The sequence below is a fragment of the Pseudophryne corroboree genome, chromosome 1 (genome assembly GCF_028390025.1).
Source record: "Pseudophryne corroboree isolate aPseCor3 chromosome 1, aPseCor3.hap2, whole genome shotgun sequence".
NCBI classification, from domain to species: domain Eukaryota; kingdom Metazoa; phylum Chordata; class Amphibia; order Anura; family Myobatrachidae; genus Pseudophryne; species Pseudophryne corroboree.
The window spans coordinates 597,468,850-597,489,467 of NC_086444.1; the positions used below are offsets into that span (position 1 = coordinate 597,468,850).

The 20,618-nt window shown below is 48.8% G+C and overlaps 1 protein-coding gene across 3 annotated transcripts in view; it reads right to left on the minus strand.

The window, feature by feature from the left end:
• SGTA (small glutamine rich tetratricopeptide repeat co-chaperone alpha) overlaps positions 1-20,618 on the minus strand; it is a 61,835-nt gene that overhangs the window by 35,069 nt on the left and 6,148 nt on the right. For all 3 annotated transcript variants that reach the window (XM_063914290.1, XM_063914292.1, XM_063914291.1), the window contains exons 3-5: positions 18,909-19,012; positions 7,692-7,770; positions 6,823-6,922 (exon numbers count right to left, since the gene is read on the minus strand). In XM_063914290.1, coding sequence (XP_063770360.1) covers positions 6,823-6,922; positions 7,692-7,770; positions 18,909-19,012 — 283 coding nt within the window. The remainder of the gene's footprint in view (positions 1-6,822; positions 6,923-7,691; positions 7,771-18,908; positions 19,013-20,618) is intronic.

Genomic DNA, 20,618 nt, shown 5'->3' on the forward strand with positions numbered 1-20,618 from the left:
ATATGCCCATAATGCATAATATTCATTCACCTTACTGTAATAGAAGTGGATGTTAGAGAGGAGGGGGTATTATTGTAACTGAGCTGGCAGTGTGACTAGCAGCTTAGTATAAATGCTCAGCAAAATTGAAATGTGTGGCTTGATGAAGGAGATTTATGGTAGACTTACCATGGTTAAATCTCTTTCTGCGAGGTACACTGGGTTCCACAGGGATACATCGGGGATGTCCTAAAGCAGTTCCTCAAGGGAGGGGACGCACCTTAGCGGGTATGAGAACCCGGCATCAAAAGGAAGCATCCTGGGAGGCGCAAGTATCAAAGGCATAGGACCTAAAACGTGTTAACTGAGGACCACGTAGCCGCCTTGCACAATTGTTCTACGGACGCGCCACGACGGGCCGCCCAAGAGGGTCCAACAGACAAGAGTAGATGGGCTGTAATAGCAGCGGGAGCTGGGAGTCCAGCCTGCGCATAAGCTTGTGCAATCATCATTCTAATCCATCTGCCCAAGGTTTGCTTATTCGCAGGCCAGCCACGTTTGTGGAAACCAGACAGTACAAAGAGGGTATCTGACCTCTTCATAGAGGCAGTCCTCTCCACATAAATAGAGAGAGCCCGTACAACATACAAAGACCGTTCTTTGGAGGACAATTTGGAAGAGATGAAGGCTGGAACCAATATCTCTTGATTAAGGTGAAAAGATGACACCACCTTAGGTAAACAACCAGGGCGAGTTAGAAGAACTGCTCGGTCACGATGACACCATTCTAGCAGAGGCAATAGCCAGCAGAAATAGGACCTTGGCTGTGAGGCATGCAAGGTCCACTGACTCAAGATGTTCAAATGAAGACTCTAGCAGGGCATTCAGGACAACAGACAAATCCCATGGAGCCACAGAAGGGACATAGGGAAGTTGAATCCGCAGTACGCCCTGAGTGAATGTGTGAACCTGAGTGAATGTGTGAACATCAGGTATAGACGCAATTTTTCTCTGAAACCACACCGACAATGCGGATATGTGAACCTTGAGGGTGGCCAGACGAAGTCCTAAATCCAGGTCTTGTTGCAAAAAAGCCAGAAGTCTGGAAATACTGAATTTGTAAGCATTGTAATTCTTAGCAGCACACCAGGTGAAGTAAGAATTCTAGACCCTATAATAAATCCGCTCAGATGCCGGTTTGCGGGCCTTCAGCATAGTTTGGATGACCGCCTCGGACAACCCTTTGGCCCTCAGGAGTAAATCTTCAAGAGCCACGCTGTTAAAGCCAGTCTGGCCAGGTCTGGATAGACACAAGGGCCCTAAACAAGGAGGTCGGGGCGTTGAGGAAGTAGAAGAGGACGCTCTATCGATAGACCCTGCAGGTCTGAGAACCAACGCCGTCTGGGCCATGCTGGAGCGACTAGAAGCAGTATTCCTCCTTGTTTGAACTTCCATAGTACCCTGGGCAGGAGTGACACTGGAGGGAACACGTAGGGCAGCCGAAAGTTCCATGGAATTGCCATAGCATCCACGAACTCTGCTTGAGGATCGCTGGTTCTTGATCTGAAGACCGGAACTTTGTGATAGTGTCGAGACGCCATCAGGTCTACATCTGGTAGGACCCACTTGTTCACTAGTAGTTGAAAGACTTCCTGATAAAGACTCCACTCTCCGGCATGCACGTCCTGAAGACTGAGGAAATCACCTTCCCAGTTGAGGACTCCCGGAATGAGCACTGCAGATATTGCAGGCAGAAGGCGTTCCGCCCAACGAAGGATGTGTGACACTTCCATCATTGCCATGTCGTCCTGATGGTTTATATACGCCACAGTGATAGCGTGGTCTGACCGTACTTGAACAGGCCTGTTCTGTATCAGAGGCAGGGAGAGAGAGACAAAGTATTGAACACTGCCCGCAATTCCAGAATGTTTATCGGGAGGAGCGATTCCTCCTGGTCCACCAACCCTAGAAAGAGTGTTGCTCCAACACCATGCCCCCAACCCTTCAGACTGTCATCCGCAGTCAGTAGGACCCAGCTGGGGGTCTAGAAGGGGCAGTCCCTGCTCAACTGCTGGTCCTGTAGCCACCAGGTCAGCGACAGGTGAACCTCCGGAGTCAAGGAGATCATGCGAGACCTGATCCAATGAGGCAGGCCGTCTCACTTGGAAAGGTTTAACCTCTGTAGAGGGCGGGAATGGAATCAAGCATACTGTTCAATGTCGAAAGCAGACACCATAAGGCCTAGTACTTGCATCACCGAGTGTACCGACACTCTTGGGCGAGAAAGAAAGTATCTAATCCTGTCCTGAAGTTTCAGGACCTTCTCTAGAGATAGAAGCAGCCGTTGACTGTGTATGTCCAGTAGTGCCCCCAGGTGCACCATGCTATGAGCAGGGACCAGCGAGGACTTATTCCAGTTGATGAGCCACCTGTGGCCTTATAAGAAGTTTATCGTCAGTTGTAGATGACTGAGAACATCTTGGAAGTTTGCCAGAATCAGCAAATCGTCCAGATACGGCAGGAACCTGACTCCATGGCGACGGAGATGAGCAGTCATCACGGCCATAACCTTGGTGAAGACGAGAGGGGCCATGGCCAGTCCAAACGGCAGAGCCCGAAATTGATAGTGAAGGTTGCTAATAGCAACCCGCAGATATTGCTGATGCGATATGGGAATAGGCATATGCAAGTAAGCATCTCATATAATCAGGGATACCATATAGTCTCCGGGTCCATGGCCAGTACAATTGTGCGCAGTGTTTCCATACGGAACTTGGACACTCTCACAAACTTGTTCAGTGATTTGAGGTTGAGAATAAGCCGGAAAGACCCATAGTGTCGGGACTAGAAACAGGATCGAGTAGTATCCTCTGCCTCGATGGGACAGAGGTACCAGCACTACCACTCCTGTCTCCAGGAGGGAACGCAAAACCATCAGTAGAGCTTGCGCCTTTAACGGATCCGCAGGGATAACAGATGTGCAGAACTGGCGAGGGGGACGTCTCTGGGAAGAGTACCTGTGAGAAACAACTTCTCGCACCCATGCGTCTGAAGTGGTCATTAACCAGACCTGGATGAATCGTAGAAGTCAGCCCACCACCCTGGGTTCCCCCAGGGGGAGGCCTGTCCCATCATGCAGCAGGCTTGTCATGAGAAGCAGCCTGATGAGCAGCCCAGGAACGTTAGGCCTTGGGCTTAGTGGTTGTTGGGAGCACGAGACAATCTCGGGTATGCCTGACCTTCACTTTCCCTTAAGGCTGAAAGTAGAGAAAAGTGGTACTTTTTGCCTTCTGTGCAGAAGGAGTAGCATTTGGGAGAAAGGCAGTCATAGTAGCCGCCGATTCAGACCCCATTTTTAATTAGGTCTTCTCCAAATAGGGATGTCCCCAGTAAAAGGGGAATACTTCCAAGGCCTTTTGGAGTACAGGTCCACCATCCACGATCTCAACCACAGAATACGGTGAGCCAGGACAGACGTATTCGACGCCTTGGCAGCCAACACACCCACCTCAGGAGCAGCCTCCTGGTGAAGAAAAAGGTGGCGGTGGTATTGTGAGACAGGGAATGTCTGGCATTGTCAGATATATCCTCGGGCAGCTCTTCCTCTAATGCCTGATCCAGTCAATCAATCTATTTTGCAGCCCCAAGAGGACGTAATCGTGGTCTATGTACAACACCAGTAAGGGAGTAATAGACTTCAGGCATCCCTCCACATGCTTACCTGTCTGTTCCTACAGTGAGGGGACAGTGGTGAGAGGCAGAGTGGACGACACCCGATGGGTGACACATGAGTTCACTAGCAGTGAATTACCTACTCATTACATAACTCTGCAGGGGGAGGATATTGAGCTAATGCCCATTGCAGACAGGGGGAATATCTTTCTTCGATTAGACCAGGAGTCTTGTCTGATGTACACTTAATGGTCAGATTGTCTTAACAGCCTTTTAATTACCCTCTGATGTGTGAACATATCAGTTTGCTTAATCACAGTAGGGGAATTCTCTTATCAGTGATTTGTAGGATTTGTAACCCAGTAACCACAAGGGCAGTGGTATCATTTAGCAATGGAAAATCCTCGTCAGGAACACCTAATATAGCGACTGACAGGACAGCATGATCCCCCTCTCTTCAGATACAATATCAGAGAGATTATTGGATAGGGAGGAAGAAGCAGCCCACTCAGATGACCCAGAGACATAAGAGTGACCTGGAATAGGGTTTGGCCTGACCAGGAAATGAGTCATACGCTACAATCCATGAGTTAAAATTTTCCCACCCAAAGCGGAGTAACCATGGGGACATCAGAGACTAATGTTACAGGTGGTCCCATAGGGGGCATGAAGCGTTCAACTAGAGAACCCAGTAGGTTTGAGAACGCAGCTCAGGTTGGCTCCTAAATGATTACAGGAGCTGCGGACTGATAGGCCCTACACACTGGGCGATAATCCTCAAAGATATGAATGATCTCGTTCATTAATGTTCATATCTTTGAGTGTGGAGGCAGCAGTGATGAACGATGCGCGGCCCCCGTGCTCATTCATCGCTGGTGCCCTGTCGGCTGTGCATGCAGGCCAATATGGACAATCTCGTCCATATTTGCCTGCACTTATATGGAGCCGTGTGACGGGGGAGTGAAGAAACTTCACTCCCCCTGTCACCTCCTCCCCGCCGCCGGGTCGCCCGTCGGCCGTATCCGCCGTCGGGCAGCTCGGCGGCGGATCGTTAAATGTGTAGGGCCCTTGACTGGGAGACATAGCACACAGAGCATCACACAAAACTTCCCCCTCAGGTAAGTCGGTTGCGCATGCTCTGCAGGATGCAGGTGCATCCCCAGATTTACTGCCCTACATGTTAAACATTATACACAAATGCAACAGAGAGCGGTTTAGTACGATGAAGCCAGACAGAGTACAATACCTGCGAATAAATCTTTTAGCATGTGACCGAGTACCCAGTACACAACACCTGCGAATAAATCCGGTATTATGTGACAGAGTACACATTAGAATACACAATAGGTAAATACTGTGACGCACTATATATGGACCCAGACGCACCTAGTCCCCAGGGTATACAGTAATAGATTTATCTGGAATACACCGCAGTGAAATCACATAGCAGATACAGGCGCACACAGTCACGTTTGCAATGCAAATAATTATTTTCATGACAATAAAATTGCATTGGATTGTTATATGAACACTATATAAAACAATGTGCGGTCTGAGACAGGATGTATATATCAGAATACTCATACAATATATTCTGGCACAGGTACACTTGTTCTGAACTAACAAACACTGTCTTATTATCGACATGTAGAATAGTTAAGTGTTTTTGCAGTCCCGGAGACCAGTCGCATCTATTTTAGAAAATGGCGCCCAGCGTCTCAGTCAGGGAGTGAGGGCGAGTGTGAGGCAGCTCCAGGGCGGGAACACCAGCAGTAAATGGCGCCCGGAGCTGGGGGAAGGGCTACAGGTCAAGCGCCTTTTCCCCTTTGCTGGTCCTCACCACCGGGTACTATGGAGCATTATTAAAGTGGATATTTTACTATCCGACCTGTTCTCCCATGCCCTTTTGGATATAGTGGGGTCTCTGCTCTGTCACAGTGTCCACGCCAGCGTCGCAGTTTGTCTCCTTAAGCCGTGACCGGAACGCGATTTAATGGAGGGTTCCGCCTGGGGGGACCTTCTTACCTCCTCCCTTAGAAGCAGCCACGCGAATCAGGAGAGAGTCTGCAGTGGTGTGCCTAGGAACCGGAGCGCAAGTACCCAGTAACAGAGCCAGTGGGAGTATGCGACGCCGCTGAGGAGGTGATGGAGCCACAGCACTGTATGTCACACTGACATATGAAGTGCTGCAGCCCTTGAAGTCTACTAAAAAGCTTTTTCAGGACGGCCTAGCGCAACCCCCCTGTTAAGTGACCTGCTTCATGCAGGCACCAACTCTAAAAACGGAGCTCACAGTGCCTGGAGGAGGGGTTATAGAAGAGGCCTCGCAATGCATTCTGGGACAGTCTAAAGCTTTAGCCTGTTGGTGCCTTTGGATCAAGATCCATCCCTACACCCTGATGTATTCCCTGTGAAACACATTGTACGCTGCTGCAGAAAAATCTGTAATAGTCTGTCCTAAAATGCAGTAATCATTGTACAATGTATTTTACCTGCATAGGTAATACATGAACATTAAAATATGTATGTGTTTAATTTTTCTTTAAATGTATACACAGTGGGGTTAATGCAGACTGGATCGTTGCAGCGATCGCAGTCTGAAGCCCTTTGTGGAGTGTGCAAGCACTCCTGGAGCCCAGTGAGATGCTAACAGCATCTCAGGGCTGCAATCGCCTATGCCTGATTGACAGGCAGAGGCAGTCGGGAGGAGAGCGTGCCAACGGTGTTAGAATGCCGATGGCAGGGCGCAGTCCGGACAATGCAGGCATGTCCGGACCATTGCAGGGAAGGGATGCGGCGGCTGTGTGACATCACACGCAGCCGCTGCGACCAGGAACGTGGCGGGTATCCGCTAGGCTGCGCTGGCAGGGAGCTACTCAGCGGGTTCAAAAGCAGCTGTACGATGCATTTGCACCCTTGCAGGGGTGTGGGTGGGGGGTTAGGGCCTGACATGCGAGGCGGACTAGCCCATTAATGTCAGCTAACAAATTTGCGTAGCTATATGTTCATTTAAGGTCAACAATAGCAAGCCAAGGTGATCTAAGTAACCAGTGAACTTTAACAGTGTGTAGCATATGAATTAGGTTGTGTACTTTCATGAATGGGAATTTCCTATGCAATACATACATGTAGATCACACATCATCCTGTTTCCACAGTTGCTAGCATATACCTGTTACAGAAATAAACTGCATTTCTTGGGTTCAGCTCTAGTGCTTTGGTGTAGTAGGAGACGGCACTCTCAAAGTTTTCTAACTTCATTTGTTCATTGCCTAAACAAAAATACTTCTATCATTATACCTCCCATGGGAAACAATATCGTAAAGTTACATAGAGGGTGATCCTTTATACAGGAATACAATAATTAGCTATGCATATTTCATTAGTATAAATGTCACAATTTATTTTTATTTATTTTTTTAAAGGCAACTTAATTTAAAATCAGTCATAAGAAGCAGCTGTATCACTAGACACCCCTTAAGTGTCAGTAGAAGTATTACTGAGAGCTGCAAAGTCCACTGTTGTCAGCAGGACAGTTTCTGCAAAGTGACACTTTAGTTGGTACATGCACTTGTGGGCTTTAGAGCCCAAGAAACATATTGCAATGTATTATCCACCGCTTACTACAACTACAATACATTAGTATGTATTAGTATACATTAGTAGTATGTATCTCAAACTCGGTCCTCGGGAGCCCACACAGTGCATGTTTTGCAGGTAACCCAGCAGGTGCACAGGTGTATTCATTACTCACTGACACATATTAAAAGGTCCACAGGTGGAGCTAATTATTTCACCTGTGATTCTGTGAGGAGACCTGCAAAACATGCACTGTGTGGGGTCCTGAGGACAAAGTTTGAGAAGCTATGCATTAGTTAATCTACAACAACATGCACATTGCTCCCTTTAATTATCCCTTCCAGTGGCAATAACATTCCAGAAGAAAGTAAATGCCACTGGAAGGGCTCATTAAAGGAGCAACGTACACATTGTATAATATTTTATACACTAGTAACTCTGCTATATTTAGCTCACAATTACCTTCTGTTTTGAGCCTTTCAGCTTCAGCTGTATCATCTTCTGATGGAGATGCAAGATTTGTAGTAACTGGTGGTGAATCCTAAAATATTATACAACAACCAAAATCTCGGTCATCTGGGCATTTTAATTTCAGTGTTCGTTTTGCACAGTGCCAAAACTAGACATTTTAGCACTGTGTGCAAGAAACAGCATCGCCTCCCCCCTAATACACAAAACAGGGACACTGCGCGCAAAAAAAATAGGATTTTGGTACTTACCAGATAAATCCTTTTCTTTGAATCCATAGGGGGCACTGGAGTACTCTTGGGATATGGACGGCTTCCGTAGGAAACAGGGCACTGAATATTTAAATTTAGAACACTCCACCCCTCCATATCCCCGAGTACCTCAGTGTTTTTTACTGAGCCGAACAGGAACTATAGAGAGGTTGACAATGGAGTATTACATATAACATAACGGACAACAACGAAGTTGACACATAACGTTACTGACAACTAAACAGTTGACACCATAACCAGCACTTGATAATTTGAACCAGTCGGTGAGAATGTGTTACCATAAGATCCCCTGAACTTACCACAAACCAGGTAAAACTGCTCTGGGTGGGCGTCCAGTGCCCCCTATGGATTCAAAGAAAAGGATTTACCTGGTAAGTACCAAAATCCTATTTTCTTTTTCATCCACTAGGGGTCACTGGAGTAATCTTGGGACGTACCAAAGCTTCCCCCGTGGGCGGGAGAGCTGTTTGGCACCTGTAACACTAGGCGGCCAAAGCTAGATGCTGATGCCGCAAACGTATCAAACTTGTAAAAGCGCACAAACGTGTGCACTGAAGACCACCACGACCAGCTGCCCATGAAGTTCCCACAAAACGTGTGGAATGAGCTGTTACTGATGTAGGCGGCTGTAACCTAGCATGAAGGTAAGCCTGACGTATGGTCAGTTTTATCCATCTGGATAAGGTCTGCTTAGATGCTGGCCAACCCAGCTTGGCAGCATCATAGAGAACAAACAACGTATCAGTCTTACGAACTGTAGACGTTCGGGATACATAAACGCGTAAAGCGCGTACCACATCCAGAGTTCCCGAATGTGATGTCAACACAGGAACTACTATTGGTTGATTGATGTGAAAAGATGACACTACCTTTGGTAAGAAAGCGGGATTCGTCCGAAGTTCCGCTCTGTCATCATGAAACACCAAATACGGTGGCTTGCATGACAAGGCACCCAAATCTGAAACACGCCTTGCCGAAGCTAAGGCTAGAAGAAAAATCGTTTTCCAAGTGAGAAACTTAATATCCACTTGCTGTAAGGGTTCAAAATATGAAGACTGTAAGAAATCTAAAACCAGATTCAAGTCCTATGGCGCTGTAGGTGGAATGAATGGAGGCTGTACTCTGAGGACACCCTGCAGAAAAGTGTGTACCGACGGCAATAGAGCCAATCGTCTTTGAAAATAAATTGACAACGCAGATACCTGCACCTTTAGTGTAGATAAACGCAGTCCTCCATCCAACCCCGTCTGTAGAAATAACAGAAGACGGGATAACTTTAAGATGATGTCGGAAACTTACGAGTTTCACACCAACCTATATAGGCACGCCAAATTCTGTAATAATGAGCTGCCGTAACTGGCTTCCTAGCTCGTAACATTGTTGGTATAACCGATTCTGGAATGCCCTCTCTTCTTATGAGGGCTGTCTCAACAGCCACCCCGTCAAACGCAGCCGCGCTAAATCGGGGTAAAGGAACGGACCCTGTTGTAACAAGTCCGGACGTAGAGGGAGGGGCCAAGGTTCGTCTGCAAGTAGTCCGCGGAGATCCGAGAACCAAGCTCTCCGAGGCCAATGAGGCGCCACTAGTATGACTGTGACAGACTCTCTTTTGATCCGTTTTAGCACCAGAGGGAGCAACGGAAACGGTGGAAACAGATACACAAGGCTGTACGGACACGCGACGGTGAGAGCATCCACCGCCACCGCCTTTGGATCTCTCGTTCTGGACACATACTGGAGCGTTTTGTGATTGTGTCGAGACGCCATCAGGTCCACCTGAGGGTAACCCCACCGCTGAACCAACATGTGAAACACTTCTGGATTTAATGCCCATTCTCCTGGATGAAAATCCCGACGACTGAGATAATCCGCTTCCCAGTTGTCCACTCCCGGAATGAACACTGCCGACAATATCACCTGATGGTATTCCGCCCAATTGAGGATTCGAGCTACTTCCCGCATTGCCATGCGGCTTCTCGTTTCTCCTTGTTTGTTGATGTATGCGACCGCCGTCGCATTGTCTGACTGCACCTGGACAGTCTGAGACCGAAGCATGTGTACTGCTTGTCGTAGCGCATTGTAAATTGCGCGGAGTTCCAGGACATTTATAGACAGCAATCTTTCGTGATCCGCCCAGAGACCCTGGAGCTGACAATTTTGAACTACAGCTCCCCAACCTCTGAGACTGGCGTCCGTCGTTAGAATTATCCAATTCCAACCGCCGAACAGTCTCCCTGCGGTTAAATTGTGTTCCTTGAGCCACCAGAGCAGAGACACCCTTGCCCTTGGCGACAACCTCACCCTGTGGTGAATCTGCAGATGCGAGCCCGACCACTGTGCGAGCACATTCAGTTGAAATGGACGCGAGTGAAATCTTCCGAACTGAAGCGCTTCGGAAGCTGCCACCATTGTGCCTAAGAGGCGAATGCACAAATGTACCGACACTGTGCGTGGCTTGAGTACTAATTGTACTAGATGGCGTAGAATCTGTACTTTCTGTTGTGGTAGGTAAATTCTTTGATTGACCGTATCGAGAATCATACCTAGGAATTGAAGGCGTTGAGACGGAATTAGATGTGATTTCTTGAAGTTGACAATCCAACCGTAGTGAACCAGTACATTGTACGTTAGCAGCGCATGTTGGAGAAGCATCTGTTGAGACGGGGCTTTGATGAGCAGATCGTCTAAATACGGAACTATTGTCACTCCCAGGGATCCGAGATGAGCTATCATCACAGACATCACTTTGGTGAATACCCGAGGCGCTGACGACAGGCCAAACGGTAGAGCCTGAAACTGGTAATGGTTTTGGCGTATTGCAAACCGCAAGAATCTCTGATGAGGCTGCCAAATTGGAATGTGTAAGTACGCATCCTTGAGATCTAGCGCAATCATAAATTCCTTTGGCTCTAAACCCGCAATCACGGAACGCAGAGATTCCATCTTGAATCTGTAAGTAAGTTACGTACCGATTGAGACCCTTTAAGTTCAATATTGGTCTGACTGAGCCATCCGGCTTCGGTACCACAAACAGACTGGAATAATAACCCTGACCCTGTTGATGTACAGGGACCGGAATCAAAACTGCTGAATCCAGTAGGGACTGAATGGCAATTTGCAGAACCGCACTCTTGTCGTCCGACAGAGGCAATCCTGTCTTGAAAAACCGCAGTGGCGGAAGACAGTCGAACTCTATTTTGTAACCTTTTAACACTAAATTGCGGATCCACCCATCCGCGGATGTCTGGAACCACGCCAACTGGAACGTCTGAAGGCGTGCTCCCACAATCGGAGAACCGAGATGGGCTGGTAGCCCGTCATGCCACTGGCTTGTCGGTAACCTTAGCGTCCCGACGACTTGTGTTGGTTTGTTGGAAACCACGTCTACCAGGCGTGGCTGTTCCTCTGCCACGTCCTCGAAAGGACTGAGGTCTAAAGGATTTGAACGTAGGTCCAGAGTACCTCCTTCTTGGTACCGGTGGAGGCAATGGTAAGAAAACCGACTTTCCTCCCGTAGCCTCAGCAATCCATGCGTCCAATTCAGGACCAAACAACTTCTTGCCATCGTAAGGTAACACCTCTATACCTCGTTTGACCTCTGCCTCCGCTTGCCAAGCACGCAGCCAGAGTGATCGCCGTGCCGTAACTAGCGACGATGAAATACGAGAAGTGAGCTGACAGACGTCAGCAGAAGCTGTACAGAGATACTCTGCAGCCTCACACATTTGATCAGCAAGAAGTATAAGGTGTTCGTCATGTAAGGCAGACTTAAGTTCTGTTATCCATACTATGAGCGCCTTAGTGACCCAGATACCAACCAAGCCAGGTCTCAGCAGCACTCCTGCTGCTACATACATGGACTTTAGCATAGTTTCTATTTTGCGATCTGAAGGGTCTTTAAGCGTAGTAGCCACTGGTATGGTTAATTTCTTTGTAAGCTTCGACACGGACGAATCAACTATTGGTGGATTCTCCCATGTACATGTCACAGAGTCTGGAAACGGGTAACTAGACTTAAATCTGCGAGGTATAGCAAACCGTTTATCTGGAGCCTGACGTGTTTCTATTAACATCTTATTAAGAGACTCCGACACAGGAAAACTAATGGGAGTTCTTTGTCGTTTAGTAAAGACGACCTGATCATTTGTGAGAGGCTCCTCAGTTTCTGTAAACTTCAGAGACTGACGCACCGCTCTGATGAGATTATCAATGCCTGAGCTGTTAAAATCCTCACTGTCTGACTCCACTTCGCCCTCCTCACACTCATCTTGTGCCGTGAGGTCTGGCATGGAATCGTCAGAATGCAACATAGCAGAAACTGGTAAATCATAAGACATATGAAAATTATCCTGTCTACCCAAAATGGATTTGGACCTTTCGCAAGGCTGAGAGGCCTCCGGTAGTTCTGGCGGTCGCAGCCTAGACTCAGATCTTGTCGTTTCCCGCTCCTGTCGAGCGGCGGTCAATTCTGATTGCAACCCAGCGAGTACATTGGCTAGCATTTCCCAAGGAGGGTTCGGGGAGGAAATTGGCTGTAAAACCGGAGCAGAAATTGTATTCTGAACCGAATCCACAAAACATACTGTACATGTGGTAGATCCATCCGGTAACACACTGCTACAGACTTTGCAATTACAGTGATCGCGCTGAGCCAAAAAAAAAAAAAGTGGGTCCCAGGGACCCCTCGCTTTTAAAAATTGGGGTTCTACCGGTCTTTTTCTGGGTCCCATTGGAATGAAGGTTCGTATTAATCTTAATCTTGTTTGGACACTACAAAAGAGTTGCAAGATGGGGGGGATGGGGTGACAATGCTGCGTAGCATGCAGGACCCCCTGCACCAGAGGTGCAATTAGACATTTTGATGCCCTTAGGCAGAAAGTGAATTGGTGTGCCACCTACCAGAATGGAAAGTATAGGCGGTGCGCGCCGAAGGCGCGCTGCAAAATTTTAGGGGTGTGGCTTCATGGGGACGGGGCGTGACCACATAGTAATGCCGCTTATACACTTTGCACCAGGTAGAACCTCCTATGCACAATGCGCCAGATACAGCACATTATACACTTTGCTCCAGGCACAGCACGTCATTATACACATTGCGCCAGGCACAGCACGTCATTATACACATTGCGCCAGGCAGAGCACGTCATTATACACATTGCGCCAGGCAGAGCACGTCATTATACACATTGCGCCAGGCAGAGCACGTCATTATACACATTGCACCAGGCAGAGCACGTCTTTATACACATTGCGCCAGGCAGAGCACGTCATTATACACATTGCGCCAGGCAGAGCACGTCATTATACACATTGCGCCAGGCAGAGCACGATACAAGATTTTATAAGATACAAACATGGGCATGGGGCAACATGAACACATATTGAGGACTGGATGGGCATGGTGATATGCATAATAATGGGGGGGGGGGGCATATAAAAAAACACTGGGGCTTAGGGGAGGAGGCCATGGTGACACACACACTGGGGCCTGGGGATGACATGATTTCACAAATACACTGGCATTAAGGGGGGGGGGGCATGGTGTCGCACACGTATACAGAGTCTTGATGGGGACATGGTGACACACATTGGGGGGAGGAGTTCACACACACATACGGGGTCCTGGGTGACAAACGCACAGACACACACTGGGTCTTGGTGGAGAGGACATGGTGACACATACTGGGGACTTTGGAGGGACACATACTGGGTTACTAGGGCCTGTGGCACACACACTTGGGCAGGGGGGATAACACATACTTAGCTGGGATTAGGGAAGTCGGCTATACAGTGATTTACAAAGCTGGGGCAGAGCTGCATTGCAGAGCCTGTAACTCACTGCTGAAGGAGCTCATAATAGGGAGCGCAGCATGTGTAGAGGAGGAGCTGCGTTCCCTATGGAAATGACCAGGAGGACCATAGTGCCGTTGCTTCTATTGCCCCTTCCCCCATATTTTCCTGTTGTTTCACAGCTGCCTTTAGGTAAAAGGGGAGGGAGGGAGGGCGGGGCATGGGCAATCCATCACTGCAGGAGCCCACCTCCATTCCCCATTTGCCCTTGCAGCTTCCGCACCACCCATACCACTCCCGCACATACAGGCACTCAGCACCGATCACGAGCTGATTGGGCGGCGGCCCGCATCATGTCCCTCCCCTGCAGCCTACAGGCAGGAAACTACAGCGGTGATATTTGGAGACTGAGGAGGCGGAGCAGGAACCCAGCAGTTGTCACAGTACATTCGCTGCGCTGACGGTCTGCCAGGGCCTGCAATAATGCTTTAAACTGGCCTGTCAGTGGCCCGTGTACGGGCCCGAGGGGGGGGCATCCTGCCTATCAATCGGCGGCAGTGCGCTCTCTCCATGTCCCCAACTGTGAGGTGTCATCAGCGGGAAGATGCAGCTGAGAGGGGGGGGGGGGGGGGGGGGGAAGCTCCCGGCAGCGCAGCACCAATTGTAAGGGGACGAGGAGGCGGCACCAACCATGCTACACCCACCCCGTCTATCAATGACGGGGGGCGGGGAGCTCACGGCAGCGCAGCACCAATTGGAAGGGGAAGCTGCAGGAGGATTACTACACTTGGCTTGTCGCGGTGTGCAGCGGTAATCACAGCGCGTCCTGTGGGACCCGCTGATTTTTTAAAACTGGGTCCCTTACTGCTTATAGCGCGTAAAATACGCGCTATAGCGAGTATTTGCGATCACTGAATTATGCTTTTTAGTTTTTGCTGGTGCCTTACTCATTATGGCGACAGACAATACAATACACAAAAAACAGACACTTGCACGACTCAGTAAAATAGTACTAAGGTGTCTCTCTTATATATATATATATATATATATATATATATATATATATATATATATATATATATATATATATATATATCTGGGCAAGTGCAGTACACGTGGCCAGTACTATGTAATGTGATCCCAAATTCCAACTAACACCCCTGCGCCTCCGGTGGAGTAGAGATGTAGTACTGGAACGTTCTGGAATCACAGAGGAAGACACAGGAAGCATGGTTAAAATGGCTGCCCATGCTCTCACATGCAGTTACTATGAAATCCTGTGTAAATACCCCTGCAGCCTAGCATCTGCTGTTGCAGGGTTATCTTACTGTATTGCCCCCTACTATTGCCCCCTGTTATGAGGTAATGCCCCCTCTCCCTCCTGCCTGCTTTCAGATGCAGAGCGGCGGGCAGCGCAGCGTGTGGGGCCACATCCTCTCCCCAGTGACCGAGAGACAGAGAGCGGGGATCGTGAAGCGCTGTGAACAGCGGGAGCCGGGTATCGTGCGCTGTGAGCAGCGGGAGCCAGGTATCGTGCGCTGTGAGCAGCGTGAGCCGGGCCAGGAGTACAGCGGTGGGGGCCGGAGCAGCGGAGGCGGCCGGAGCCGGCGGCGGGCGTCTGCAGAGGGACCCCGGCGCAGTAACAATGTCCCCACACCTCGTGGTGGCCGCGGGAGCTGACCGCCCCGTACATATACCTTCACTCCTGCAGCTTGTGATGAGGCTCCGACGGGGCTTCTGTACAAGCGCCGGCCAGCCTAAGCAGGAGGATCTGTGTGTGGCTGTGAGGGAGCTCATTCAGTGAGGGCCGACACGCCACTGCTGCTATCAGCAGCTTGCACTATCCCTGACCCTGCCTTTTGGAAGGGGGAAAGGGATGTGAAAAAAAAAAAAAAAAAAATTAAAAGCTTAAAACAAAAATTATTCAAAAGAATTGTGGACCCAGCCACAAACGACCTGTTGCTACTTCGAGCACAGAAAAAACACTGAGGTACTCGGGGATATGGAGGGTTGGAGTGTTCTAAATTTAAATATTCAGTGCCCTGTTCCTACGGAAACTGTCCATATCCCAAGAGTACTCCAGTGACACCTAGTGGATGAAAAAGAAATATAGGGGCGTGGCCACAGAGCTCCCTTTTACACATTACGGCAGGAGTCGTCTCATTTTACACAAAACAGCAGGCAGAGTCCCCCTTCTTTCTTTTTTTTTTTTTACACACATTAGGCAGGCAGTCCCCCTTTTTTACACATATGGCGGGGTTAGAGCAGGTGAGGGGAACGCGGGGTGAGGCTTAGGGAGAGAGGTGAGGGGAACGCGGGGGGAGAGAGCAGGTGAGGGGAACGCGGGGGGAGGCATAGGGAGAGAGCAGGTGAGAGGAACGCAGGGGGAGGTTTAGGGAGAGAGCAGGTGAGAGGAACGCAGTGGAAGGCTTAGGGAGAGAGCAGGTGAGGGGAACGCGGGGGGAGGATTAGGGAGAGAGCAGGTGAGGGGAACATGGGGGAGGCTTAGGGAGAGCGCAGGTGAGGGGAACGCGGGGGGAGGCTTAGGGAGAGAGCAGGTGAGGGGAACGCGGGGGGGGGGCTTAGGGAGAGCGCAGGTGAGGGGAACGCGGGGGGAGGCTTAGGGAGAGCGCAGGTGAGGGGAACGCGGGGGGAGGCTTAGGGAGAGCGCAGGTGAGGGGAACGCGGGGGGAGGCTTAGGGAGAGCGCAGGTGAGGGGAACGCGGGGGGAGGCTTAGGGAGAGGGCAGGTGAGGGGAACGCGGGGGGAGGCTTAGGGAGAGGGCAGGTGAGGGGAACGTGGGGGGAGGCTTAGGGAGAGGGCAGGTGAGGGGAACGCGGGGGCAGGCTTAGGGAGAGGGCAGGTGAGGGGAACGCGGGGGCAGGCTTAGGGAGAGAACAGGTGAGGGGAACGCGGGGGGAGGCTTAGGGAGAGAACAGGTGAGGGGAACGCGGGGGGAGGCTTAGGGAGAGAACAGGTGAGGGGAACGCGGGGGGAGGTTTAGGGAGAGAGCGAGTGAGAGGAACGCAGGGGGAGGCTTAGGGAGAGAGCATGTTCGAGGAACGCGGCGGGAGGTTTAGGGAAAGCGAGTGAGAGGAACGCGGGGGGAGGTTTAGGGAGACAGCGAGTGAGAGGAACGCGGGGGGAGGTTTAGGGAGAGAGCGAGTGAGAGGAACGCGGGGGGAGGTTTAGGGAGAGAGCGAGTGAGAGGAACGCGGGGGGAGGTTTAGGGAGAGAGCGAGTGAGAGGAACGCGGGGGGAGGTTTAGGGAGAGAGCGAGTGAGGAACGCGGGGGGAGGTTTAGGGAGAGCGAGTGAGAGGAACGCGGGGGGAGGTTTACGGAGAGAGCGAGTGAGAGGAACGCGGGGGCAGGTTTAGGGAGAGCGAGTGAGAGGAACGCGGGGGTAGGTTTAGGGAGAGAGCGAGCGAGAGGAACGCGGGGGGAGGTTTAGGGAGAGCGAGTGAGAGGAACGCGGGGGGAGGTTTAGGGAGAGCGAGTGAGTGGAACGCGGGGGGAGGTTTAGGGAGAGAGCGAGTGAGTGGAACGCAGGGGAATGTTTAGGTAGAGAGTGAGACAAATGCGGGGGGAGGGCTTGGGATAGAGGTGAGCGGCATATAGAGGGGAGAGCTATAGAGAGAGCAGGTGAGAGGCCCACCGGGGGGAGGGGTGTAATGGGGAGACTGTAATAAGTCCTTATCTGTCTCTAACCTGCGATGGTGGTGTGCTCTCATGTAAGTCCGACTCCTGGATGAATGAGTGCAGCGCTGACAAGTGCTGGTGTAGGGCCCCTGCTCCATGCCTTCCCTGACTCTTCTGCAGCTGCAGCTGCCCGTGTCAGGCACTGAACGCAGGACAGCCAGGAAGAGGCTTCCTGGCTGCCGTGGGCGCACATGATGATGTCACGCCCGGTGTTAAGGAGCGCAGCTGAGGGGAGAAGGGATTGCTGAAGAGCATGTTCAGCGCCGGGTGATGCCTCCAGTCCTCCACAATAGTAACGCTGGTGAGTGGAGCAGCTGCGGTGGCGCAACCCATTGTGGGGAGAGGGTAAGGGGGCTGTGCAGGCGAGCACAGCACCTAGCAGACTAGCAGTCCTCCACTCCGTGCTCTTCGGGCAGCGGGCGGTAGCATGCAGAGATTTTTCCGCCCCACAGCGCATTGCGCTGTGTGCAATCCACTGCTCGCCCATACCTAGTTACGGCCCTGGTTTGGCATCTAAGCATATTTATACCAACATGCCCCGTGAAACAAATACAAACGCATACAAAAGCTCAAGACGCTAGTCCTGCTTATGGTGGGTATTCAGAGGTGAATACAATGTAAAAAAAAACAAAACATTGTGTATTGGCCCAACTGCGCATACGCTGTGGACGGATTGTGCAGGATTTCTGAAGGATGCAATGCTGAAGGATGTGATCACATAGTGATTGCCGGGCGCGTGAAACGCAGGCGTGTCATGGCAGTTTTTGGGGTGGCCCGATGATGTCACCTGTGATAAGAAACATGGCGACGGTACGAAAGCATATGCAGCCTGGCTGCGTATATACTACAGGTCTCTACCTCTATTTTTAGGTTTCAGTGATGCGATCACAACTGAATTGCGATCCCACCGCCGGGTGGTGTTACACATGCTGGGCGGCCTTGTCCTGTGCCGAGAGGCACTCAGCATTCAATGTTATCCCTAGCAATTTTTGCTGTTTTAGCAAAAACTGCTACAGACTCTGAGTAAGCCCCCTATGTCCCTCTACAGTCTCAAAGAAAAGGGTCAAAAAGCAAGTAACAAAATAAAACACTAAACGCAGTAAGTGTTCAGATGATGCAATGCCCTAAACTCAGTCCTAACCTAAGAGGGACAAATGCCTAAGAAAGAATAGCCCCCCTTGAAGGACCTTCTTACCAAAGGCAACTGCCACAAAAGCAGCAACTGCAGTAATTTAGCCGATTTCTCAAAAAATTATGTTGACGTACAGAAAAATAATGTAGTACAGGAACGGAGGAAGTTCTCCCATAACCTGACACTCAATAATGGAAGGCACCCCACATTTTAAATAGACAAAAATTACTATACACGTAAATAGGTATATATTTATATTAGTAAATACGCAACTTTTATATTGTAGATCTAGATAACATTGTGAAAGCCATAGCTACCTTTACTGTAGCTGCAGCAAATAACTCTGGCAGTGTTTCAGATACGGCCAAGCTTTGATCATCCGTGGAAACATCAAATGCGGTTTCCAGACACTGAATGGCGACTGTAGGGAACAGAGTAACAATGCATGTTATGTTAACGTTATCTTTGACAATTAAGTATAGATTTAAATATAAGAAAGAGGATTCATTAAATCAGACTAGTAATTCGAAATAACAAATAAGAACAGAAACTAAAGTACTTTGGTGACTCTACCAGTTATTTATAGAGTCTTGAATGAAATGTGCCTCCATCTGAGGAGCGTTTTGCGAGAGGCAAATTTAATCGCCTCCCCATGAGAACTAACCCTCAGAGTTCAAACTAAAGCTTATTATATGCTATTATTGCTTGCATGTGGGAATAACTGCTTTTTTGAAACCTGATGGAAGTTCCACAAATCTGTTGCATTAATAACTGCAATAAATGGTATCCAAAGCAACCTCATTCAAATATATTTTCCAGTATAATTTATAAAATGAAAACAAATGTCTACTCGATACCTGCGGTTTATACCACTATCTCTGTACAATCGCTTGTTATGGTATCCGGACTATAGATCTACAGTCAATAGGTCTACCACTAATGATAGACATGCATTAGGTCGACAGGGTCAAAAGGTCTACATGACAATGTGGAACACACATGTGGTAGATGCAAATTTATTTATTTTTTCAACTTTTTCATACTTTACCATCCACGTGGACTACGATTGGGAATAGTAACCTTGCCATTCGTTCGCCATGCGAGGGGACACAGTACACTAATGTGGCTTGTTTGTGGCAGAGAAAAAGACAACAGCACAAAAATATAAAAGAAAATTCTGTCTACCTTTTTTGTGTCGACCATTTCCATCTCAACATTTTGACCCTGTCGACCATTTCTACTGTCTACCTATTCTATGTCGACCTTATGCATGTCTACCATTGTAGATCTATTGACTGTAGACCTCTTTAGTGTAGGTCTAAATCCACACCCGCTTGTTATCAGCGATGATCCTAAAAGGGTTTTCTATGAAGTTACTTATAAAGTAAAATGATAAAATGCTTAGCAAAAAATTTTGGAGACATATCACAAACTAAGGGTAATTGTATAAGCAAATATTAAGTCCCCATATTGATAGAGCGGAAAAAAAAAAAAAAAAAAAAGAAAGAACAAAAAACCTTAAAAACAAAAGACGATAGATAGATACATGGTTGCATCGTTTGTTTATACATGTTATTTTTAACGTTTGTACAACAAAAGGTCATCTAACAATGGAGTCAAAATCTACTGTAATTTCTGGTCCAATCTGTTAGGTTTCCCAACATTAAAATACATAAACAGCTTTAAACTAGCTTTGTTTAGGTGTTTATCTTAACTATTTTTATATTTAGAAAAGCAAGTGTGCTGGATACAATTATCTGGCAGATAATCTGACAGATCTAGCTGGTTGGAATGAAAATCTGGTAATGGATGAGAGCAAATTACAATCTCTCATTTGTTCCCAAACACTGCAAAACTGTCAAAAACAGTCGTTCATCCAAGTTGGTTAAATTTGTATTTAACCAATTTGTATGAACAGGTTTTGTCCGTTTTCCAGTGTTTGGGAACAAATGAGAGATTGTAATTTGCTCTCATCCATTACCAGATTTTCATTCCAACCAGCCATATCTGGCAGATAATTGTATAGT